Raw genomic sequence first — 26,506 nt, 5'->3', positions numbered from 1 at the left:
AAAATTGAAATTTGTTTGTCTGTCTGTTTGTTTGTGCCTTATAGACTCGAAAACCGCTAAACAGATCTTACTGAAATGTTTAGGGTACATTGCTACATGGCCTGGAATGAAAATAGGCTATATCATTTTTTGAAATTTCGTGTTGATCTGGAGATATAGCATCAAAACCGGAGGTACCTCCAAAAAATTTAGATTTTGTATGCAAATATCTTTAGAACTGTTACAGATACAATCTCCAAATTTTGTATGTGTGACGGAATTTGATGTAGAAATAAAATTACCAAATTATATTCAAATCGGTTCAGATTTGGATATAGCTCCCACATACATATATTTTCGGCCGATTTCCTTATTTTATGTACCAAACATTCTATTTATGTCCAATTTCGATGAAATTTGGAATGTATGACGGAACTTGGTCTGGAAATAAACGTGCCAATTTATATCAAAATCGGTTCAGATTTGGATATAGCTCCCATACACATATATTTTCGGCCGACTTCCTTATTTTATGCACCAAACACGCTATAAATGCCCAATTACGCTGAAATTTTGAATTTCTCACGGAATTTGTTCTAGAAATAAATATGCCAGATTATATTGAGATTGATTCAGATTTGGATATAGCTCCCATACACATATATTATCGGCCGATTTCCTTATTTTATGCACCAAACACGCTATATATGTCCCATTTCGCTGAAATTTGAAATGTGTAACGGAATTTGGTCTAGACATAAATGTGCCGAATTTTATCGAAATCGGTTCAGATTTGGATATAGCTCCCATATATATTTTCGGCCGATTTTCCGCATTTGATGCACAAAACACGCTATATACGTCCAATTTCGCTGAAATTTGGAATGTGTAACGGAATTTGGCCTAGGCATAAATATGCCGAATTATATCGAAAACGTTTCAGATTTGGATATAGCTCCAATTTATATTTTCGGCCGATTTTCCACATTTTTTGCACCAAACACGCTGTATATGTTCAATTTCGCTAAAATTTGGAGGGTCTGGCGGAATTTGTTCCAGAAATAAATGTGCTAACTTATATAGAGATTGGTTCAGATTTGAATATAGCTCCCATATATATTTTCGGCCGATTTTCTGTAGTTTATGCACCAAGCACGCTATATATGTCTAATTTCGCTGAAATTTGAAATGTGTTACAGCCCAGCAAAAATACTCATTACAAATTGGCCTACTTTCTCATTATTTTAACACGGGCATGTCATAGGGAGTAAGTACTTATTTTTTGGCACTTAAAAGTAAATAAATAAGTACTTAAATAAGTAGTTACGACTTGAAGTAACCAGGGAGTAACTACTTATTTATCTACTTTTTAGTGGGCAAAAAGTAAGTACTTACTCCCTATGACATGCCCATGTTAAAATAATGAGAAAGTAGGCCAATTTGTAATGAGTATTTTTGCTGGGAGAACTTGGTCTAGAAATAAATGTGCCAAATTATATCGAAATCGGTTCAGATTTGGATATAGCTCCTGTATATATTTTCGGCCGATTTCCTGTATTTTATGAACTAAACTCGCTATTTATGTCCAATTTCTGTGAAATTTGGAATGCGTAACGGGATTTGGTTCTAGACATAGATGTGCCAAATCATATCGAAATCGGTTCAGATTTGGATATTGCTCCTATCTATATTTTAGGCCGATTTTCTGTATTTGATGCTCTAAACACGCTATATGTGTCCAATGTCGCTGAAATTTGGGATGTCTGACGGAATTTGTTCTAAATATAAATGTGCCAAATTCTATCGAGACCGGTTCAGATTTGGACACACTACATATGTCCAATTTCACTGAAATTTGGAAAGCGTGACGCAATTCGTTCTAGAAATAAATGGGACAAATTATACCGAAATCGGTTCAGATTAGAATATAGCTCCCATATATATTTTCGGCTGATTTTCCGTATTTTATGTACAAAATGTGAATGTAAGACGGGATTTGGTCATATAGGAATATAGCTACCCATATATATTTTCGGTCGATTTAATGTTTTTGTTACGTATGTTAAATTTCAATGAAATTTTGAAGACTTAGCAATCAGTATAGGTCATCATTATTTACAGAAGTACTTATAGTTGGGAAGGAATTGACCAAGGCTGTTAAGTATCATATCTTTGGGAGACTTCTTAAGATTTATGTTTTATTATGATATATCTAAATCATTAGGAATACTTATAGGCGGAAAGGCTTTCGAAGGAGTGTTTCCTCCTGAAACTTAAAAAATACCATAGTAGCTCCATAACAACCCTGAATAGGTATATAACTCCTTCATATCTCCTATATTTATTCGTTAAAATATTAAAAACGTTAATATAATTATGGCATTCCATTATATTTTATCGTAGTCGGGGCAGCAAAGCGCGCCGGGTTCAGCTAGTTTTTAATAAAATACAACGTGTTTGCTTCCTTTGTTGGCGGACAAATTGTTCTGTTTTGGCAAGTCAGCTGATTGCTTGCTGGTTTTTGCTGGGAAGGTTTACTTTTTACAATTTTCTAGCAAAAGAGAATAAAAACCCCTTACTCTCTGAGAAAGTTCTTGCTGAACAATTCTTGCTGGGAAAGTAACCAGACAGACTTATTATGTATGATTCTAAAAAAATTAATAAAAATTGCAGATTTTCATATTATTGTACAATATTATATCATGTTTACTTAAAAATATGTTCAAAAACTGCATAAAAGCATTGCCTCCATTATCCGTGAAAATCGATTATCCGTAATGCCTCCGGTCCCGACCATCACGGATAATCGAGGTCCGACTGCAATATAATTGTTCCACAAACATCCCATAAGAGACAAGGAAGACTTCTCTCGTATCAATGAGTGCACCCCGATTCATATTAGCTCAATGATATGGGACCTACAGTTTACCGCCAAGTCCGTGTCTAAGACACCACTTTTGTAGAGAAGTTTTACATGGCTGAAATACTCAGGAAATGTCGCCAACATTACTGACAAATATTTTTGTCTCTACAAAAAAAAATCGGGGTTCAAAAGGCTAAGAATATCCCTATCTGTTTCAATGACTTCAGATTTAACAGTCAATCACCACAATCTCCAAACATCTGAGTCATTCCTTCTGTAAAAAAGATATATGACTCTGCTTTGAGAAAAATACATGCATGTATGCATAATCCAAATATTAACCCAATTTGAATATTTAAATTTTGTCATAAAGAAAATTTCATAGTTCACAACATGTGATATATGTTACAGATTCTTCCCAACCAACTTAACACAACACCCACGCAAATGCAGGGCTTTTTTGAACCTATTTAAATATGAGACAAAATTAGTTGGTTCGTTTTTTTATTGTCGATGGTCAGACTAGCACGATTTCAATATGGCGACGTCAAGTTTATAGGCGAGGGGTATGAAGTAGTGAAACCCATGTACATGGTTTTCTGTATTTGTTGTGTTGCCTCTTCTTGTTCTTCGTTGCATAATTTTTTCTTCAATTTTCTTTCATTTTTATTTTCTCAAGCAAACGTTAACAACAAAACAAACATAAATATATTTATTTAATAAAAACATTTAATTAATGAAATAGTGAAAATTTAACTATTAATATTAATTTAATTATTAATGTTAATTATTTTGTGTTGCTTTTTGGTTTATTTATGTATTTTTTTTTTTTTATTGGTATGAGAAACACAACAAACGCGAATGGTAAAATAAAGAGGACACGCAAAGATCTTAAATTTCACGTTAACGTGTGTGGACATTAACGAAATTTGAAAAGAAACTTTAACGAAATAGGTTTCATGAAACCTTGCTAGTCTGACCATCGACATTCCTGTTTTCCTTTCGTATTCCTGAAGTTGATATTGTTTTGAGTGGCTGATATTGACTTTGTTTTGTTGCTGTTGTTAGCATTATGTGGTAGTTCAGTGTTTGTTGGTTTGCCACTGTGGCGGTCGTCGTATGTTGACGTTAACGGCGTCAATGTCTGGAAAAGGCATACACCACTCACATCTATCCAAAGTTATGGACACAAGAACAATAGGAGGAACAACAACAACAAAACTGATATTTAAACGTCTGCTAAGCAAAGCCCTTAACCAAAAGCTAAGCAACAATCATCAAAATATAAAAATTAACAAAAGCAAAACAAACAACAAAGGCCAAGTTACAGTGGTAAAAAGAAACAATTAAGTACTTCCATGGACAATAAACGAACGAATTATAAATGTTGATCTTACCCCCATTATTATAAATCTGCTTTTGTTATAGTTTGGATTTACCGAACAGATTTATAGCGTTCCGCTGAACTTATAGTTATAAGTGATGATTGAATTTCAAGGAAGAGCATCTTGTCATAACTTTCAATTTGAAAATTATATTTTTAATACCTCCAAATTAGTTTATTTTGCATTTTCAAATCTATCAGATAGTAAAAGAACACATGTAATAATGGCCCTTAGAGAGCTATATACAAAATGAATCCCATAGAAACAAAAAGGCATTTTATAATGTCAGAGATGGGGAGGACACATTTTCCTATCTGCATTTTTTAGTGAAATCTATTCCATTATGTTCTCAAATAATGATAAAGTCCTGAAGCGATGCGGAAGACTACCACTTTAAACACAATTGTCCCTTCTACTCTAGATTAGTTTGTATTCCTATTACTTTTAATTATCCACTAATACTCTAATTCCTTTTTCGATCAGATGGCATTGTTCTTTTTGCACCACTGTCCGCCAAAATGGATCATAGAGCCGTATAAATTTACACATATTCATGTTTGCATCCAAACAGACGTACATATGAGTAGTACACCCCACTCATCTATTGTTGCAGTGGTACTACATCACCAAGATACACTAGTTTCGAATGAGTCATGCATCAACGCCACACCACACAGAAGGAAGCAAGAAAAGTTAAAGGCGCTTGATACGAAATCGAAGAACCATCACCAAACAAACAGAAAAAAACGCGAACATATGGAAACAAAACGATAGCCCAACACATAAAAGGGTAAACACTCCATCTAAAACCCATACAACTATCTCATCTGAGGGCCGGGATAAAGGATAGTCAACACTAACAAACACAACAACAACATGGTTGGACATAAAACAAAAATGTCTTGTCTTATCGCCTGCTAGAGTTACTTAAGGCCAATGAAGGATTGGCTTGAAGTGTGGTCGATGGTCGGTCGGTCATCGTCATCATCTGCTTCAACTTCGCCACAACGACTGGCGCTGATAGACATATGGATGAAAAGACATACATACATACGTTTGTACATTAATGCTGGTGTCAGTGATGTAGATGGTAGAGCAGAAATTTTGAAGTGTTTACGAATAGAATAAAGGATTTGTGAAGAACGACAAACGGAACGTTCAAAAATGCAAAAAGTCTAAATGGGTTGGAACAATTTTCTGTTTTTTTATGTTTTGTTCCTTCTTCTGATACTTTGTGTGTTTAATTGTTTCGTGTGATGGGCTCATGTGCTAGGTGGAGATAGCTACCACAACAATGTTGAAAGGAAGTAGACAATACGAGGAGTATCTAAACTGTGGTGGTTAGAACAACACACTTTAACATGGGGTCATCAACTTCGAGTTTTGTGATCGTCTCTACCGTAGTATATACTATAGAAGTCAGATTAGTTGGTGAGGAGCTCAATAGAGGTGTGAATAATTGATGAGGAGCTCTATAGAGGTCTGAATAGTTGGTGAGAAGTTCCATAGCGGTCTAAATAGTTGGTGAGGAGCCCTATAGAGGTCTAAGTAGCTGCTGAAGAACTCCATAGAGGTCTGAATAGTTGGATAGGCGTTCAATAGAGGTCTGAATAGTTGGTGAAAAGCTCCATAGAGGTCTGAATAGATGGTGAGGAGCTCTATAGAGGTCTGAATAGTAAGTAAAGAGCTCGATAGGGGTCTGAATAGTTTGTGAGGAGTTCCATGGAGGTCTGAATAGTTGCTGAAGAGTTCTATTTGGGCCTGAACAGAAGGTATGGGGCTCCATATAATTCCGAGTAGTAGGTAATAGGAGATCCGAATAGTTGGTAATAGGAGATCCATAGGAGATCCGAATAGTTGGGATATAGCTCTATAAAGGTCTAAATAGTAGCTGAGCAGCGCTATAGAGGTCTGCATAGTTGGTGAGGCGCTCTATTTACTAGTGGGTGCGGAGCTCGATTGAGGTTTTAATAGTTGGTGAAGAGTTCCATAGAGGTCTGAATAGTTGATAAAGAGTTCTATTTGGGCCTGAACAGTAGGTATTGAGCTTTATGGGAGTCTGAATAGTAGGTGAGGAGCTCCATAGAGGTCAGAGTAGTAAGGAACTCGATAGAGGTCTGAATAGTTGGTGAAGAGTCCTACAGAGGTTTGAATAGTTAGTGAGAAGATCAATATAGGACTGAATAGTTGATGAGGAAATGTCTGAATAGTTGGTGAGGAGTTCCATCTGAATAGTTGGTGAAAAGCTCAATAGATGTAAGTAAAGAGCTCGATAGATGTTTTAATAATTGGTGTGAAGCTCCATAGAGGTCTGAGGAGTTCAATAGAGTTTTGAATGTCAGTCCATAGAGGTCAGAAGAGGTAAGTAAAGAGCTCGATAGAGGTTTCAATAGTTGGTGAGAAGTTCTATAGAGGTCTGAACAGTAGGTAAGGAGTTCATTAGAGTTCTGAATAGTTGGTGAAAAGCTCCATAGAGATCAGAAGAGGCAGCGTTGCCAGTATTTTTTGACCTCTTTTCCCCAACTTGTCCAAAACTTTTCCCCAAAATTCCCCAGATTTTATTGAATTTCCCCAAAAAAATCCCCAACATTTTTCAACAAATAACTACATTAAATATGGTTCAAAATTGCTGCAAATATCAGCGTAAAATTGCTTGTAAGAAATTTTTTCTTCTCAATTTCTTTTAAAATGTCCTTGTTGTTTAGACACGGAAATCATGTTTGCGTCAATTTTATAATTTTTTTTATTCTACTTCACACTCATTGTTTTTGTTTAAAAAAATTGTTTTTCCTCCAAAAGGTTTGTTTTCAATTGTCTTCGCTGTTGTTTGTTCCTCGGCAGAGAAAATAAAATGAAAGAAAATGCAAAAACAAATCTGCAGCCAACTTCAGGTTGTATACGAAGAAAAACGAAACAAAACCGAATTTGCCAGTACAGAGGTGTGTGTACCGCCTCTTATTGCTCTCTACTCCCTCGCCCATAAACTCAATTTTCTTTCTTTCTTTATACTTTCCCTGTATAAACACGGACAAAAATAAGAGAGAGTGTATACATTTCTAAGAACTTGTTATAAAATAAAGAAATAAAAACTTAAGTTGCGAAAAAATTTTGCGGTAATTCACGAGACGGAAATTTTTAATGGAATGGAAGTCCATGTCGAAAGCTGAACTTTCTTTAGACTGACTAAAAATGCAATCCGTAGAGTGCCTTTAAATTCAATCCAAAACACTACATCAAAAGCTGTGATTTGGATCGAAAATGGAGTGCATCCTAGCTGCGCGCTCCCTTGTAAAATTCATAAGTGAATTCATAGAAAAAGATGTACTCCAACGGCACTTATACTGTACACTTGTAGTGATTCAACTGCATCCGCGAATGCAAACTTTTGCTGGGTATTACAACTGTGACCAGTTAGTATATGACGCGTGTTATTTGTGCGCCACGCGTGAGCTACTACTATGCACTTACAGAAATTAAAAAAGTTCAGGGGCTGGATTCTTGTTCTATGAAAATTTGAAATGAAAAATATTTCCTTTATAAAATTTTTCATTTGGCATTTATTTCCTTTATAAAAGTTTTCATTTCAAATTTTCATAGAACAAGAATTGAGTCCCAATTCTGTAACACATTTTTCGGGTTACCGACAAAAATCGGTAGAATTCTACCGATAGCAAGGGTGTTGTTGTTAATTTTACTAATTTTTGTGGGTAACTCAAAATATAAGTTACAGAATTCCACAACAGATAACCTGAAGTAATTAGTCAAAAAAGAAATTCCCCAAAAATCCCCAAATATTTTTCAGATTTCCTCAAAATTTTCCCCATTCCCCAAGTCGAAAAATGTTTCCCCATTTCAAATAAAAATTCCCCAATTTGGGGAAAAATCCCCAATACTGACAACGCTGAGAAGAGGTAAGTAAAGAGCTCGATAGAGGGTTTAATAGTTGGTGAGAAGCTCTATAGAAGTTTGAATAGTATATAAGGAACTCAATAGAGGTCTGAATAGTAGATGAGGAGCCCTATAGAGGTCTGAATAGTTGGTGAGGAGTTCAATAGAGGTCTGAATAGTTGGATAATAGCTCAATAGAGGTAGGTAGAGGTAAGTAAAGAGATCGATAGAAGTTTTAATAGTTGATTAGAAGCTCTATAGAGGTCTGAGCAGTAGGTAAGGCGTTCATTAGAGTTTTGAATAGTTGGTGAAAAGCTCCATAGATGTCAGTAGAGGTAAGTAAAGAGCTCGATAGAGGTTTTAATAGTTGGTGAGAAGCTTTATAGAGGTCTGAATAGTAGCTGAAGAGCTCCGTAGAGGTCTGAATAGTTGGTTAGGAGTTCCATTGAGGTCTGAATAGTAGATGAGGAGCTCTACAGAGGTGTGAATAGTTGCTAAAGAGCTCCATAGAAGTCTGTATAGTTGGTGAGAAGCTCAATAGAGATCTGAATAGTTGGTGAAAAGCTCAATAGAGGTCAGTAGAGGTAAGTAAATATCTCGATAGAGGTTTTAATAGTTTGTGAGAAGCTCTATAGAGGTCTGAATAGTAGATAAGCAGCTCAATAGAGGTCTGAATAATTGGTGAGGAGCTCTATTTAGGTCAGAACAGTAGGTGAGGATCTCATAAGAGATCTGAATGGTTGGGATATAGCTCTATGAAGGTCTAAATAGTTGCTGAGCAGCGCTATAGAGGTCTGAATAGTTGGTGAGGCGCTCTATTTATATCTGAATAGTGGGTGCGGACCTGGATGGAGGTCTGAATAGTTGCTGAAGAGCTCCATAGAGGTCTGAATAGTTGGTGAGGAGCTCAATAGAGGTCTGAATAGTTGGTGAAAAGCTCGATAGAGGTAAGTAAAGATCTCGATAGAGGTTTTAATAGTTGGGGAGAAGCTCTATAGAGGTCAGTAGAGGTAAGTAAAGAGCTCGATAGAGGTTTTAGTAGTAGGTTAGAAGGTTTATAGAGGTTTACGTAGTAGATAAGCAGCTCAATAGAGGTCTGAATAGTGGGTGAGGTGCTCTATAGAGGTCTGAGTAGTAGGTAAGGAGCTCTATCGGGTTCTGAATAGTAAGTAAAGAGCTCGATAGAGGTTTTAATAGTTGGTGAGGAGCTCTATAGAGGTCTGAATAGTAGATGAGGAGCCCTATAGAGGTCTGAATAGTTGGTGAGGAGTTCAATAGAGGTCTGAATAGTAGATGAGGAGCTCTACAGAGGTGTGAATAGTTGCTAAAGAGCTCCATAGAAGTCTGTATAGTTAGTGAGGAGCTCAATAGAGTTCTGAATAGTTGGTGAAAAGCTCAATAGAGGTCAGTAGAGGTAAGTAAAGATCTCGATAGAGGTTTTAATAGTTTGTGAGAAGCTCTATAGAGGTCTGAATAGTAGATAAGCAGCTCAATAGAGGTCTGAATAGTTTGTGAGGAGCTCTATTTAGGTCAGAACAGTAGGTGAGGATCTCATAAGAGATCTGAATGGTTGGGATATAGCTCTATGAAGGTCTAAATAGTTGCTGAGCAGCGCTATAGAGGTCTGAATAGTTGGTGAGGTGCTCTATTTATATAATAGTGGGTGCGGACCTGGATAGAGGTCTCAATAGTTGGTGAAAAACTCCATAGAGGTCTGAATAGTTGGTGAGGAGCTCAATAGAAGTCTGAATAGTTGGTGAAAAGCTCCATAGAGGTCAGTAGAGGCAAGTAAAGAGCTCGATAGAGGTTTTAATAGTTGATGTGAAACTCTAGGGAGACTTCTCTCATATCAATCAGTGCACCCCGATTCATATTTAGCTCAATGATATGGGACCTACGGTTTATTGCCGAGTTCGAACGGCGTGTCTTAAGACACCACTAGTGTAGAAGTTTTTCAAGGCTGAAATACTCAGCAAATTTCGCCTACATTACTGAGAGGTATTTTGCCACCGTTGAAAAATGTTGTCTGGCCGGGGAATCGAACCCCCGACCTTCTGCGTGCAAGGCGGGCGTACATACCATTGCACCACGGTAGCACCCGAGAGGGAATAGATAAGATGCTCAATAATGGTCAGAAAACTTAGTGTGGGGCTCTATAGAGGTCTAAGTAGTAGGTAAGGAGCTCACTTGATGTCTAAGTAGTTGGTGATAAGCCCCACAGAGGTCTGATCAGTTGGTGAGGAGCTTTATAGAGGTAGGGGTAGTAAGTAAGAGCTCAGTAGAGGTCTGAATAGTTGGGGAGAAGCTCCATAGATGTAAAATAGTCGCTAAGCAGCGCTATATAGGTCTGAATAGTTGCTGAGGCGCTCCATTTAGGTCTGAATAACAGGTGAGGAGCTCTATTTAAGTCTGTAGTACGTGATGAGCTCTACAGAGGTGTCAACAGTTAGTGAGGAGCTCTATTTATGTCTGAATAGTAGGTAAGTAGCTCCAGAGAGGACTCAATAGTTCGAATACAGTATTTCCCGGATATAAGCACTGTTGAAAATACAAGCAAAGCAGTGCATATAAGCGGGGGATTCATATATCGAAATCCCGTTTATAAGCACAATCAGTGCTTATATACAAATCCCGCTTATAAGCACTATCGATGCATATATAAAAATCCCCCATATACAAATCCTCATTAAAATTGCAATTTATTAGTTTTTAATCAACCAAAAAGAAAACTATTTCATTCTTAAGAAAACATTTCACTTCTTTGTGTAGTATTAGGCACGGATATCAATAGAAGTTACGTATATTTAAAAAGAAGAGGTACTTAATTATTTTTTTTATTCTTAACCAAGTAAAAAAGCATTAATTTCGGCTGGGCCGAACCATAAAATATTCTGAACTAATATAGAATAATTAGTTTTCTTGCTGTTACGAAAGCACCAATGTCCATTATTTTAGGCAGAGAAGTCTTTTTACCACTTAGAACCCCAACAAATACCTAATTTTAGCTAATTTGGTCAGCTAAAAGTTTGAAAATATCTGCAATCGACCGGTAACTTTATTTGGACTATACCAAACCATGGGCTTACACAATTTTGGATAGATAAGTTTTTTCACCACTAGGAACCATAAATACCAAATTATAGCTAATTCGGTCTGAAAATGTAGCTGAAAACCTCAAAATACATGAAATCGGATGGTACCGTTATATGGGGGTTATACCAAAATTCGAACAGCAAACAAAAGACTCATCTTTCCGAAATTTCAGCATTCTATCTCTATTTTTGTGGATGCTAGAGTGATTACCACAGACGGATTAATGGGTATGCATAGATCGAATCCTAATTTTATAGTGTTACAAGTGATTTTTTCAATGCTTTACAAAGGAAAAACAAAGTTAATACACCCTTCATCCTATGGTGGTTAATACACCCTTCATGCTATGGTTATTTTTGCCTGTGCGTTGTCTAAAATAGAAGAGCATATTGCCTCTGAAAGAACAGATTTCTTGACGAGTTTTTCTCCAATTAACTGTCCTTTTCACGTATATGCTTGCCATATTTAACGCCTATGAAAAATTTTACTATCATCTAAATTATTTTGAGCCGGTGCATATAAACGATTTTTTTAAGCCAAAATGAAAGAATGATGACCAAATTTCAAGTGCTTATAAGAGAGGAATTCATATAAGCGGGATGCATATACCGAAATAATGTCAATGCATTTTAAACTAAAAATAACATTTGCACAAATTTCAGTGCTATTAACCGGGGAATGCTTATATCCGGGGTGCATATAAGAGGGAAATACTGTAGTTGATAAGAAGCTCCACAGAGGTCTGAATAGTTGGTGAGGAGCTCTGTAGAGGTCTGAGTAGTAGGTAAGGAGCTCAATAGAGGTCTGAATTGTTAGTGAGAAGCTCCATAGAAGTCTGAGTAGTTGGTGACGAACTCCATTAGGTCTACTATAACAAATATGTATGACACCATGACCCGTAAGCAATGAACGGAAAGAAACAAAACGATTCCCGTACCAATCACACAACGCCACAAACTTTTCAGCTTCTCTGAATCGTTTCATTCTCACAACCAAAACAAAAACACAAACTTTTCAACGTAAAAAGATGGAAACCGTACGATTGGTGAAATGTAACTTCGGCTATGCTTTGCCAAGTTGTTTCATTCACCACCGAAACGACAAGTATTTTTGGGAAACGTTTGCCATGCGTTATGGTCAATGACACACTCAGACACACACACACACACATGTGATTGCTTAACAACCCTATAAGTTAGCATCAGCATACCACAGTGAATTTTATCAACCACCAAACGTTTTTGATTTATTCACATGTGTTAAGTACTATTTAGTTTTCTATCTGTTGTGGAGTTGAGTACTTTTCGCTTTTCGTTTTGTTCGTACTCACGAAACTAAACAGCGAGCTCGGTCAACGAGGGTTATGTTTCGTTTTGTATTGTTCCTATGGAAAATACGAAACGAAACGATTGGAAATTTTATTTAAAGTATTTTTACGTACTCTGCCCGTAAGTAGCTCCAGAGAGGACTCAATAGTTCGAATAGTTGATAAGAAGCTCCACAGAGGTCTGAATAGTTGGTGAGGAGCTTTATAGAAATCTGTGTAGTAGGTAAGGAGCGCAATAGAGGTCTGAATATTTGTTGAGAAGCTCCATAAAGGTCTGAGTAGTTGGTGACGAACTCCAATAAGTCTACTATAACAAATATGACACCATAGTGGGTTATCCATTACTCATTATTCGGCTCATCTAGCCTATGTTAGATGACCCGTGTGTCATCTACTTTAAAATAGACGATTCCTGTGGCAATCTAGTCCTTGGTAGACGACCAATGGGTGGACCTTCCCTACGATAGACGACCATTAGGGACATACACTCCATCATAGATGATATTTCAGACAATTTACTCTATCTTAGACGAACCTTGGGTCCATCTACTCCATCATAGACGTCGCTTGGGGTCATCCAATCTATGCTAGACGATCTTTGGGGTCATCTTTTCTATGGTAGACGACCCATCAGGTGATATAATCTACCTTCAGCTCATGTACTCTATTATAGACAACAATTAAGAAAATCTAACCTGGGTTAGGCGACACGTAGGGTCATCTACTCGATGTTAGACGACCCTTACAGTCATCTACTCGACGGTAGAAATGCATCCTTAAGGTAGAAATACAATGGACTTTTCTTGCTTGCATGGCTTCATTTCGGCTAAAAGAATAAAGAATGACCAAGACGAATTTGAATTAGGTTGCTTTCTTTTATTTATTTTTTTACTAGAGCAAAGCGAAGAAAGCGAGCAACGAGCCGATTAAGTTTCTACCTTTATGGTCATCTAACTGATGGTAGACGATCCATAAGGTCATCTACTCGATGGTATGTGACCTTCATTGTCATATACTTTATTGTAGACGTCCTCTAGTTTATGGCAGATGACTCTTAGGGACTTTTACTCCATCTGAGAGGCGACATCAAAAACGTTTCTTAGGGACATCTACTCCCTCATAGACGACCCTTATGGACGTCTACTCCATCAGAAACGACCCTGGGGGTCATCTATTGTACATTAGATGTCTTTTAGGGTTTTCTACCTTTTAGCACATTATCATTGAGAATATCTTCCTTTATATTAGACGAGCCTGGAGATCATCGGCTTTATTAAAAATGGCACATGGTGTCATCTATTCTATAACAGATATATCGGAGAATATTTACTCTAAAATCAGCGACACTTGTTGCACCATTTACTTTACGACGCTAAGGGTAGAAACACAATGGATTTTTCTTGCTTGCGTGGCTTCATTTCGGGTAAAAGAACGGTAAAGACGAATTTGAATTACGTAGCTTTTTTCATTTATTCTTTTACTAAAGCAAAGCAAGAAATAGGCTGATTGTGTTTCTACCTTAAGGGTCATCTACTCCATAAGATAATAGGATTATCTTGCCTACAGTAATCTGTTCTTGGGAAGTCCACTCTTCGGGTCACTCCACAGTATACGACCGTTTGGACTACTTACTACACGATAGACGATCATTGGGGGCATCTACTCTATGTTACACAATTTTTTTTTTTGGCATTATAAATATTACCTCTAAGAACATACTTGAGAACGACCCTTGAGATCATCTACTCCATTGTAGAAGACCTTTGGGACCATTTACTCCATTATAGGCGAGCCTAGTGAGTCAGCTACTCTATATTACCCAACACTTTGTGGTAATCTGTTCTATAGTATGGTAGAAGATCCTTGGCGTCATCCGCTCTACCGTAGATTACTCTAGGGTTCATCTAATGCATCGTAGACTACCCACGCTATACTAGACAACCCTTGGGATTAACTACTGTGTGTTACACAACCCTTAATGCAATATACCCAGTGGGAGATGATACTAGGAGCAATTTACTCAAAGTTAAGTGCCACTTGGTACTACCTTTTTCAAAGTAGAACGACTTTTTGGGTTATCTACGCAATGCCAAATTACTCTTTAGGTCATCTACTCTCTGGTATTCTACCTCTGGTATGACATGATCTCCAAGAAAGACTCCATAATTATCATACCGACAAACTCCAAAAAAGGATCATTTTTGTTTGTTTTATAAACATACAACCGTCATGTACCTATCTGAACAAATAGTATAAAACACTATCATTGTCAGTCTATGGTATGTGCCTCCTGTTAAGGTACACTCATCGTAAATGATGAAGTTCAAGTAAACATTCCAGCATGCATTTATCCAGACATCCATCCAAATATTCATCCATACCTACGTGCAACATTTTCGTCATTCATTTTGTGGATGCATTTTTTATTGGTTTTTTTGGAATTGTTGCTGTTGTTGTTGGGTCGTGGTGCTGTCTCTTATATTGTTGATAGACTATGTCTTCTGTAAATGGAACGGTGGTGATGTAAACAAAAAGGTAACTATCGTAGGATTTATCAACTGTCAGACATAGCTAACATTATTGGTTCATTCATAGGTTCCTAGTCAGTAAGCCGTCTCTCACTCACTCTCTACGTGCCAACACCACCGCCGCTGCCATCACAAATTACAACTGAAGCTGAAATGAAGACTAACTCAAATGTTGGTATAAGAAGACAAGAGCACTTACATCATTCACTTCAAGTCGCGTTCAGGCCCAGTCAGTCATTGAGTCAATAAGTCATTTAGGCATTCAGTCATGACCATGTTTAGTTGTGGCTTAAGAGATAACATTTTTTGTTAAACATGGTCAACGTAAAATTAACAAAATGCGACAGAACAAACGACAACAAACAGCAACAACAAAGATGACGGCGACAACAACAGCCACAATAAACAGCATGACCAAGAACTACAACTGCAACAAAATGTACACAGTTCGTACAACTTTTTCCGCATCATGATATCGGCTCTGGCAGACACAACAAAAAAAGACAAATCAATAATGAAATTGATGGGCAAACAAGAGGAGTACATGAAGGTAATTAAATTTTAAAAATAAATAAAAAAGAATAAATTATCTAGACAGAAGAAATAAGATGAGGATATTTTCAACTTTGTATATCGATATGGGTTCACCAAAACGTGCATTTTGGTCCTCGCTGTTTGTGTACTTTTTCATAAATTTATCTTTGTTTTCCTTAAGGCAGATTATTATTGCGACTGATCAAGAGTATTGAGGCTCATCCAGCACAAATGAGTACTCTATAATATCGACGTCTAGTATGTTAAAACTTTGATTTACTCCACAAAATTTTAATTATGACAATTGCCTGTTAGAAGGGAAGGAAACCCTGACTTCTCATCAATTTCTCTAAGCGAAGAAATCAGAATTGCAGTAATTTAAATAAAGTACATCAAACTTAGTTGACTGCACAACATCTCCAATTTCACTGTTTAAATTTCATTTAATTTATTGATTGATTTTATCTCTTTATTTATTATTTTCTACTTAAAAATTATAATCTACATACAATATGTTACAAAACAAACAGTCCTTAGATTCTCTCTTACAATTTGGTGGAAACGCAATCATGCACGATTCCAGTCGTCACGTGGTACCCGATAAGTTTCATTATTACTTCGTATGATATTGACACCAGCACCATAGTACGGTATAATATAATGTGATCCATCGGCTGGTCGAACAATTTGTAGAGCGATTAATATTATATCCACCAGTTGGCCAATAAAGAAACCACCAAGCGTACAAGCTTTCAGCAGACCCATACCATAATAACCTAAATAAAAACGATCCAGACCAAACATGCCAGTAAAGACGGAGAGTAAAAGTACGGTGTCCAGATGATAGCCGTTTCTGAAATATGGAAAAAAATATATATAAATATATATAAAGCGTTTTAAAAGAAATAAAAACAAGTAAGAACGACGTTAAGTTCGGCCGGGCCGAACTTGTTATACCCTCCAACACGATTTCTATTGAAGTAAAATGGAACAATTTTCCTTTCGTGTATGAGGAAGACAAAATACAAAATATCAACAATTTCGGTAAAAAAAATGTGGCTAATTTTCACAATAACCACGCTCGGGAGGTACCGCTTTATGGAGGCTATATTAAGACATGGACCTGTACCGACAAACTTCTGGGGGAAAGTTTTATACCCCCAACGAAGACTAAGTACCAAATTTCAGCTATTTCGGTGGATTATTGTGGCAACAACCTTTAAAATACCGAAAATCGGGAGGTACCGTTCTATGGGGGCTATATGAAGGCATGTACTTATACCGACAAATTTCTGGAGGAAAGTTTTATACCACCAATGAAGTCTAAAGGTAGAGTTACATTAGGCAAATATTTGCTCCAACGACCGGCATTGTGCGCTTACTGAGAGCAAGTTAGCATAAATTCAATGTATTATTAACACCACTTGATCTCAGTAAGCGCACAATGCCGGTCGCTGGAGCAAATATTTGCCTAATGTGACCTTACCTTAAGTCTACTAACAAATTTCAGGTGGAAAGTTTTGTACAACCAACGACGACTGAATACCAAATTTCAGCCAGGGATAATGAAGCTAAAACCTCAGAAATAAAGAAAATCGGGAGGTACCGTTCTATGGGGGACTATATCAAAACGTGGACCGATATATCCCATTTTCAATACCAACCATCCTGGAAGTAATAAAAACTTCTGTACCAAATTTTGGCGCTCTATCTTAAAAATTGCGAGCTGTATCTTGATTTCAACCGACAGACGAACGGACGGACAGACGGACATGGTTAGATCGACTTAGAATTTTATGCTGATCAATAATATATATATATACTTTATAGGGTCTCCGACGAATATTTCGATGTGTTACAAACGGAATGACAAATTTAATTATACCTTCTATATGGTGGAGGGTATAAATATCATTCGATTCTGCAGAGAAAAACCAGTAAGGAAAGGATCAAAGTCGGGCGGGGCCGACTATATGATACCCTACACCACTGTGAATATGTAAAATATAAATCGGAGCTATATCCAGATCTAACCCGATTTTGATATAATTTGGCACATTTATTTCCAGACCGAATTCAGTCACACATTCCAAATATCATTGAAATCCGACTTATATAGCGTGTTTGGAGCAGCAAATACGCGAAATCGGCCGAAAATATATATGGGTGCTATATCCAAATCTGAACCGATTTCGATATAATTTGGCACATTTATTTCTAGACTGAATTCAGTCACACATTCCAAATTTCATCGAAATCGGAAATATATAGCGTGTTTGGTACAGAAAATACATGAAATCGGCCGAAAATATATATGGGAGCTATGTCCAAATCTGAACCGATTTCTATATAATTTGGCACACTTATTTCTATACCAAATTCAGTCAAACATTCCAAATTTCATTAAAATCGGACGTATATAGCGTGATTGGTACATCGCATACGTGAAATCGGGCGAACATATATATGGGAGCTATATCCAAATCTGAACCGATTTCGATATAATTTGGCACATTTATTTTTAGACCAAATTCAGTCACACATTCCAAATTTCATCGAAATCGGACATATATAGCGTGTGTGTTACAGAAAATACGTGAAATCGGCCGAAAATACATATGGGGGCTATACCAAAACTTGGACCGATATAGCCCATCTTCGAACTTGATCTTCCGACGGCTAAAAAAATGGTATTCCCCAATTTTCAGCGAAATCGGTCAACAAATGCGACCTGTATGTTGCGAACGGAACGGACGGACGGCCATGCATAAATCGACTCAGAAAGTGATTCTATGTATATCCCTAGAAGGAACTATGGGTCTATCTCGCTTCCTTTTGTATGTTACATACAAATGCACTAACACATAATACCCCTTACCACATAGTGGTGTAGGGTATAAATATACCCTTAGCCTGTGAGATAATTAAAAGAAGCAAACCCAGTATGGTTGTTTTTTAGTACTGCACGAAAGATCCGAAATGTAGTGTAAACAAGTAAAAAAGTATCAGTCGGCTTTGCCGACAGAGATATACCCTCAGCCTGTGTATATTGAAACAATTTTTTTTCCAAAATACTATGTATTTAGGGGTTTTTAAAAATGTTGGGCGTTTGAACCGACAAAAATTTTGATTGGGATTAAAGATCAAAAGTTTTGCGGAAGAGATACTAAAAGGAATGGATCGACATTGACCGTTATGGAAGTGGATCTCCAGCCACAACATATGGTGCCATAGGGGGTTTTTACACTCTTCGGGCTGTTTGCTCAAGAAGTATGGACTTACCCCTGAAAAAACGTTTACCATCGTAATTGAGGCAGCGAATGCAAGTTGCTTCTATAAAAATCAAAGTGATTCGATAGCAGGTCTTAAAGTGAACTTATCCGAAATTGTGTGTGGGAGGTACCGGATGGATTGGACAAATATAGTCTATATTTGAACCTGATCTATATCTGGTAGATGTATTAGGATGTGTAAAGTAAGTATGGACCAATTCGGCCACTCTCTTCAAGAGTTATCGTACGAAAAATTTTTCCGAACATTTTTGAACTTTTGTGGGGGAGGTACCTGAAGGAGTGGACCGATATGGCTTATCTTCGAACTTAAACTATGTTTGGACAAAATATTATATAATTGTTCCACAAACATCCCAGATGGGACAAGGGAGACTTCTCTCATATCAATGAGTGCACGCCGATTCATATTGGCTCAATGATATGGGACCTACTTTTTATTGCCGAGTCCGAACGGCGTGTCTTACGACACCACTTGTAGAAAAGTTTTTCATGGCTTAAATACTCAGGAAATGTCGCCAGCATTACTGAGGGGGAATTTTGCCACCGTTGAAAATTTGATGTTGCTTGGCCTGGGATTCGAACCGCAGACCTTCTGAGTGCAAGGCGGACGTGCTAACCATTGCACCACGGTGGCCCCTTGGACAAAATATTACTAAGGCTAAATGTTGGACCGAACCGGCAGATCCGTTCTAGAGTTATCTTGCGCTCCAACCACCTCACACGGTGTCATAGGGGTTTTTTGCAACTTGCATGCTATTTTCTCAGGAAGTATGGACTTGCCCCTAATGAAACTTGCACCGTCGTATTGGGGGCAGTGAATACAAGTTGCTAAAACAAAAATCAATGCGATTCGAGAGATGGCCCTAAACTGAACTTTTCCAAAATTTTGTGTGGGAGGTACTCGAAGGAGTGGACCGATTGAGTCCATATTGAAACCTTATCTAAGTCTGGTACACGTTTCAGGATGTGCAAAGTAAGGACCAAATCGGTTACTCCCTTCAAGAGTTATCGTGCGCACAAATTTTCGGAACATTTTCGAACTTTTGTGTGGGAGGTACCGGAAGGAGTGGACCGATATAGCCCATATTCGAACTTAAGCTAAGTTTGGGCAAAATATTGCCAAAAAGCCAAAATTTGAATCCAATCGGTTCATCCGTTCGAGAGTTATCGTGGGCTCCAGCCAGCCCGACAGACGGACGGACATTGCTCAATCGACTCCAAATTGTCAGAAACACATTTCGTCCAATCATACTTGGGGTCTAAAACCATTATTTCGATGAGGCACATTTAGCCCGTATGAAAGTGTATATACCCTGTTAGCATAAATGCTGAGGGTATAAAAAGGATCCTATACTTGCTTCTAGAGTGCACAGATTTGAAATTTTTGGCAGGGAGTAACCCGAAGGTTTTGGAGCGACATAGTCCATATTCGTACTTGATTTAAGTACGAGAGAAACATTACGATGCAGAAAGGTTGGACCAATGTCAATCACTACTGTCCATAGTTATTGTGCCTATCAGCCATTTTAATTGGGTAGCATAGGATTTTCTATAGCTTTTGGACCATTTTTTGGGGAAGGATGGACTTCTCATGAAAAACAATTATATCGCCACCAGAAGTACTTTCGATAAAAATTTGCAAATTATCCTCCAAAAGTGAGGTATCCGAAGTGAGGTATCCGAAGATGTTTTCCAATATAGACCTTCTTGGAACTTGATGTACGTTTAGAAGATATTTTACGATGTACAATGTCTCGGCCAAATCGTGCTCATCAGCCATTTGAGTTGATGCCAGAAGGGTCTCTTGAAGCTTTTGGGACATTATCTTAGGAAGTCTAGACTTGCCCCTGGAAAACATGGTACTGTCGTGAAAGAGGAATAGAGCACAACCTGCTGCAAAAAAAAGTCATGCCGATCCGACAAGAGTCCCTAAACTACACTTGTGTCGAAAATTTTGAAAAATTGGTGGGAGATATTTACAGATTTACAGCTGATCTATGTCTAAAGCAAATTTTACGACGATCAAAGTTTGGAGCCAAATGGTTACTCCCTTCGAGAATTATTGTGCGCACCATTTTAGCGAAAAATTTCAACTTTTGTGCGGGAGTTTTACGAAGGTGTGGACCGACATGGCCCACCTTCGAACTTGATCTAAGTTTGGACAAAAAATTACGATAACCAAATATTTGACAATCTCTTGATCCGTTCGAGAGCAATCATGCGCTTCTGCCAGCCGGATAGGCAGACGGACGGACATGGCTAAATCGACTCCAAATTTTCTAAAACTGATTTCGTCTAAACATACTTGGGGTCTAAAATTATTATTTCTATGAGGCACATTTTCATCGTATAAAAGTATATATACCCTCTTTAGCCTAAAGACTGACTGAGGGTATAAAGAGATGAGATATAGTCTGAATTTAACTTTGCCGTCAGTGTAGCGCCAAAAATATACTAAACTTGTGGGAAGTGCAACTTGGGCTGTGTTGGACGAATAAAACTGGCAAGGATCCAATTGGCTTATTGGGTTTTTTGGCCCCCTAAATTCAAAGGTAGTATTAAGCGGAGCGACAGTTGCTCGACTAACTTTTGACTAGTGACTCTCGATCTTCTATAAGGGGTTCACTTCTCCCGTTGCGCGGACTTTGAGGGTGTCCTGCCTACAACAATTCAGATCAAATCCGACCTGTACATTATGAACAATTGATAGACAGATTAACTAGCCTCTCAAGACTTCAATGAACGATTGATTAACAGCTTTCAGCAATTCTTCAGAATACCAGCATTACTGCAAAATGCAGCATAACACATTCTGCACCTTTGGAAAGAGCTAAAGGTGAACTACAAGCCTAAAGCGGGGAAACTGAGTAACACATTACCCAAAGACTATAGACACAACTAGATTCCAAAAGATCAGTAGATCTCATCACGCTCTTGATGATATACCGGTCGGTCAAAGATGTTACATTTTTCATTGCTACATTTTCTAACATTCAACCAAAAAGAACATAAGCCTTTCTTTGTGGAAAGCATTTGAAACGTGTCTAGACATATGTTCTAATTTTTGGAGAAGTTTTTACCCACTGCGAACCTTAAATGATAAATTACAGCCAATTTAGGTAGAAAATTTAGATAAAAACTTGAAAATACCTCAAATCGAGCGGTACCCTTATATGGATAACATACTAAAATATCAAGTTCTGTCTACAATTTTTAGTGGAGACGCCTGGGAAGTATAAACGCAAATTACAGACTATATAGAATCAAAAAGTACATAAAAACTTTTAAATACCTATACCTTATCTCCTTGTTCAGCTATAAAAATGGTGCTTACGGAATTTTGAAACCCCACTGTCTTGGAACATATTTATTTATTCATACTCATCCAATTTGAGTTTCGTATTGCCGATGAGATACTTGTTAACTCCCCAAAAATTAAATACAGCAAAGCAAACAGGCTAAACATCTGCCAATCTTCAGCTCCGGTACTTTCAAAAAGGATCTAAAATCAACAATTCCAACCGTCTAGCCTTAAGCAAAGCAAGTGGAATCTCGAACACCACTAGGTCGAAAATAGTCTAGTCTTTGGAAATACTTACGTCCATTTACAGGGCATTTCCTTGGTAAATGTATTGTTGTTGGTACCAATGCACTCTATGCCATCTGCTGCAATACACCAAACTGCAAAGAAAAATTATTTTCCACATCATTCCTGTACATCTTCGTTCCAAAAAGCCGTATAACAACCTTTAGCCAAACCATTCCTTTCGCATCCATAGTACTGTTGAGTCTTGGGATCAATTTGTTTTCTTCCCGGCTCTGGACATAAATATTGACCCATAAGCAATGTTGTACAATCATAGGCTTCGCCCTGAGTCAATGTTATTAATAAAAATACCAAAAATAATAATTTTAACATTTTACACTGTAATGTAATGTTTGCAAATTAACAAGAAGACAATAAAAAGTTAACAGCTGATTACTATAGGGTTGCAAACGCTTTTCTGTTTGGCATGCTGTGTTGCTTATTTAGTATTGCGTACTATTTGTTACACCTCTGCATAGAAATCAAAACAAAAGAAAATAAACAATAGAAAAAAAAACAAGAACAAGCATTCAAGACAAATTGAAAAATTAATCAAAATATTTTTTACTAATACAAAATTAATCTTGTCGATAAGATAAAGCAATGACAAAACCATTTAATTCTTGTATCTGATGTTTGGCAAGTATTGAACGATATAACCCCAGCCAACAGCTGGAAAGAAGAAAGCATAAACATTTTAGACTATGGACTTGCCAAATTAATTGAGTTTTGGTCAAATCAAAATAATAAATGGTAAGCTGTGTCTGCTTCTAAATGAAGAAAATTTACTAATTTTGTCGTCTTAAATATTTACAGACTCATTGCGATATCCACTTACAATACGAAAATGCTTTTAAAAATACGTCACGCTTTGCTGGAAGTGGCCAATCATCCAAATGCCAAACAATCTGCAGTCATCATAAATAATGAGCTTATAATAACTTCAGGCTGTATACTACAACCCTATGTGCGTCCCATGTTGCCTTTTATATCGGACCATAGCAACGAAAATGTATGTCCTAGCACAAAAATCATTCACAAGCTGCAACAATGTCTTTTGGTTAATGCCCAAGATGTTGATACCGATGAAGCCCAGCATTTGAATTCACTTAATTATCAAGTAACCTTTGATCGTCGTAAATTACCACCGGCCGTAACACATCCCAATCACAATTCCAATGTACCACACATTTTAACGCGTTATACGGCCAAACTTTTATATATCTTTAGTTCTAAAGAGATATCAAGGAATCTTCATAAAATGTTAAATTCCATGAACTATAATGAATCGCAAACAAAGGATCATAATGAAGTATTATTAACAAGTTTTCTGGTGTTGACAATGCGACCAACAAGTGTAACAGCTGGAACGCCGCCAGAAAAGTTTGAAAGGTTTCTCGAACATATTGCCCACTATTTAAGATATATACATCCCATACGACCACTGGATGATGTCCTTACAATGTGTACACCATTTGGTTTGGAGAATTTTTATAAAACCATTAGCATAGGAAAAGTGTCAAATGTTATTGGCAAGAATGGTTCATTGTTTGTGCTTTCCAATAATTTACCCTTGGGATGTGAGGGTTCGGCTGTTTTTAATAATAAGTTGTAAGTAGAGACAAAGAAGGACAAGCAAATTACTTTTGATTGATATAAAAATTTCTTTGTTTTCTTTTGCAGACGTTTAATTGGTCTCATCATCAGCACGGCTTTCCAGCGCAACAATGAAAATCTACAAATGACAATAGCAGCAAATTTTGCATTTTTATTGCGTGATTTTATGAATCAATTGGGTATAAAAATCACCACCATTACCATACCGAGGGAACCATCTAATTTTGCCTGTAAGTCCCATACTATCTTATCTAATCTTAATGTCTGCCAGAACTGCAACATGTGCAATATTAATTTGTTTTTATCTCAATGCAGGGGAACGGAGTTTGGTGGTAATAGAAGCCAATGGCAATCAAGGCACTGGAACATTAGTTAAAGTGCAGAATAAAAAGTTTATAATAACCTGTTCCCATGTTGTTTTTCAGGTAATATAGCTAATGTGCATATTGAAATGTAGATAACGACTTATCTTTATTTTATAGGTTAATTCCACAGTTTATTGTCGCGGAGTGGATGGTGAATTTGAATCAGATGTTTTATGGAGTAATCCCAACTATGACACTGCATTCGATGTAGCTCTATTGTCTACACCTTCTCACATTCCTTCACGTTATTGTGTACGTTTGGCCCAAACTAAACCCTGCCTGGGGCAAACGGTGTATAATGCCGGATTTCCATATTTTGTCAACTTCAATTTAAAATACGATTTTAATCCTTCGATATTTCAAGGACGTATTATAAAATATACACCAGCAGCTATAATGTCTGATGGTTGCGTACAGGCGGGTCAAAGTGGTGGACCCATGTTTGATGAACATGGCAATATAATGGGTGTCTGTGTATCGAATATAAAAATGGATAACATCGTTTATCCGAATATTAATAATGCAATACCCATTATAACAATACGTTCCATACTGGAGGATTATGCAAAGACGAATGGTAAGATTAAATGATTTCGTTCGGAATGCTTGTTTTCCAGTATCTAACAATTTAATGCTTTATTTTTTAGATCTCCATATTTTGAATAATTTGGTGGCAAATCCAGATATTCAAAGAATATGGTCATTGCAACCACCTCCTGTTATATGTAAATTATAAAGAGCATATTCCCGACGTTGTTTTATAAAGCTGCTGGGTGAATGGGAATACACAATCGACTATTTTGTACTGTTATATGTTTGGCTTCTACACACAATTATTTGTAATTTTAAGTTATATAGCTTGTTACTACATTTCATACACCATTTATACATATGTATTTTATACAAATTTTAAAAATATATAGTTTTAATATTCAAATGGGCCGTTTTTTGTAACAGTTCGGCGGGGATCAAGAATTCTTTCTGAACAAATAAATCTAGAAAATGGAAAAATGTTAATTATTTTATTATTAGTGTCGGAGAAGTGGAATGGTCAGGCACAGACGAACCATCCGCATAAGGTTTTATCCACAGCGACTGCTTCACTTTCGACTGTCCCTAAAGCTGTAGGGGGAAAGAAGAACACGAATGTTCAGGAGCTTTGTGCTTGCAGAGGACTGGCTCACATATCACTGCAATGACGCCAGCTTCTAACAGGAATAAAGTGGCTGAGGAGGGTAAGATCTTCTGAGAATCCACATCAGTCAATAGGATGGTGGTACGCCAGTCAAGAAGTTATTATTGCTAGCAGGAAAGCAGCACACTTAGTTAAAGGTCTCACTGGATCCATGACTACATACATATGTCGATAGTCAGGCAGCCCAAAAGATTCTCAAGTCATGGATCATAAACTCGTGAGCTATGCTTGACTGCAGAAAGGCTCTGTATGATATACGAGACGTTGTTAAACTTTGCTGGGTATGGAAAACGAATTAGTAGATGAAGTAGCTCGTGGCGGCTCGAAGTCAATCAAATTACCATTTGAAGAATCTGTTAGACCACCGATGTGGTACAACATCAGCAAAATACGTGGCATCTATCTTGAGAAGACGCATCTCAGCAATCTGGTCAGCGATATCCAACGTGGGACCATTCGTTAAATCACCGCAGCGTTAGATCTCTAACTTCAAGATGGAGTGATTTTGACTGCAGTGGATAATGTGAAGATGTGGAAGAGATAGAAACCGTCTAGCTTTCAAGTGTCCCTTGTTGCACACAAGAAGACACCAACAACTAGGTAGATACGAGATAGGCACTCTCACCTTACCAGACATAGATCCCATTACACCGTTTAAACTTGCCAAATATCATTCATGACTTGACAAGAACACCTAACTACGAGTATAACTGCCTTTCTTCCTTAACTCTCTTTGTACTCCATCATAAACCATCCAACAACAACGCAGCAATATCCCGGATATTTCTTCATGTTTACCCTCAATATCCATAGAATTTCCTCTTTGTCATGTTCAAACCTATCAAGGATCAAC

At 37.3% G+C, this 26,506-nt stretch overlaps 2 protein-coding genes and 1 long non-coding RNA gene across 3 annotated transcripts; 2 read left to right on the top strand and 1 right to left on the bottom strand.

Moving 5' to 3' along the window:
- Positions 1–3,955: 3,955 nt before the first annotated feature.
- On the top strand, positions 3,956–5,400 carry LOC141387012 (uncharacterized). The gene is made up of 2 exons (XR_012408457.1): positions 3,956–4,174; positions 4,711–5,400. It is a non-coding gene; the product is annotated as an uncharacterized lncRNA (long non-coding RNA).
- A 10,639-nt stretch (positions 5,401–16,039) lies between these two features.
- Positions 16,040–22,860, bottom strand: bisc (TM2 domain-containing protein 1 biscotti). Its single transcript, XM_073989854.1, has 3 exons — positions 22,638–22,860; positions 22,490–22,571; positions 16,040–16,450 (listed from the first exon to the last, which is right to left on the bottom strand). The coding sequence occupies exons 1-3, from the start codon at positions 22,807–22,809 to the stop codon at positions 16,165–16,167; spliced, it is 540 nt and encodes a 179-aa protein (XP_073845955.1). The 5' UTR covers positions 22,810–22,860; the 3' UTR covers positions 16,040–16,164.
- Positions 22,861–22,951: 91 nt separating this feature from the next.
- LOC141406378 (peroxisomal leader peptide-processing protease) lies at positions 22,952–25,469 on the top strand. The gene is made up of 6 exons (XM_073991718.1): positions 22,952–23,229; positions 23,293–24,087; positions 24,160–24,323; positions 24,409–24,518; positions 24,576–25,035; positions 25,106–25,469. Exons 2-6 carry the CDS (start codon positions 23,324–23,326, stop codon positions 25,192–25,194), a joined length of 1,587 nt encoding a protein of 528 aa, XP_073847819.1. The 5' UTR covers positions 22,952–23,229; positions 23,293–23,323; the 3' UTR covers positions 25,195–25,469.
- The last annotated feature ends 1,037 nt before the right edge of the window (positions 25,470–26,506 follow it).

The sequence above is a fragment of the Musca autumnalis genome, unplaced genomic scaffold (assembly GCF_047663935.1).
Source record: "Musca autumnalis isolate F117 unplaced genomic scaffold, ASM4766393v1 scaffold_5, whole genome shotgun sequence".
NCBI classification, from domain to species: Eukaryota; Metazoa; Arthropoda; class Insecta; order Diptera; family Muscidae; genus Musca; species Musca autumnalis.
This window is presented reverse-complemented; position numbering and strand designations above follow the sequence as displayed.

Coding starts and splice junctions, on each gene's coding strand:
- LOC141406378 (XM_073991718.1), top strand. CDS start 23,324: ATGCTTTTAAAAATACGTCACGCTTTGCTGGAAGTGGCCAATCATCCA. Junction 24,088..24,159: donor GCTGTTTTTAATAATAAGTT/GTAAGTAGAGAC, acceptor TTTCTTTTGCAG/ACGTTTAATTGGTCTCATCA. Junction 25,036..25,105: donor GGATTATGCAAAGACGAATG/GTAAGATTAAAT, acceptor TTTATTTTTTAG/ATCTCCATATTTTGAATAAT.
- bisc (XM_073989854.1), bottom strand. CDS start 22,809: ATGTTAAAATTATTATTTTTGGTATTTTTATTAATAACATTGACTCAG. Junction 22,572..22,637: donor AAGGAATGGTTTGGCTAAAG/GTTGTTATACGG, acceptor TTTTCTTTGCAG/TTTGGTGTATTGCAGCAGAT. Junction 16,451..22,489: donor GAAATGCCCTGTAAATGGAC/GTAAGTATTTCC, acceptor TCCATATTTCAG/AAACGGCTATCATCTGGACA.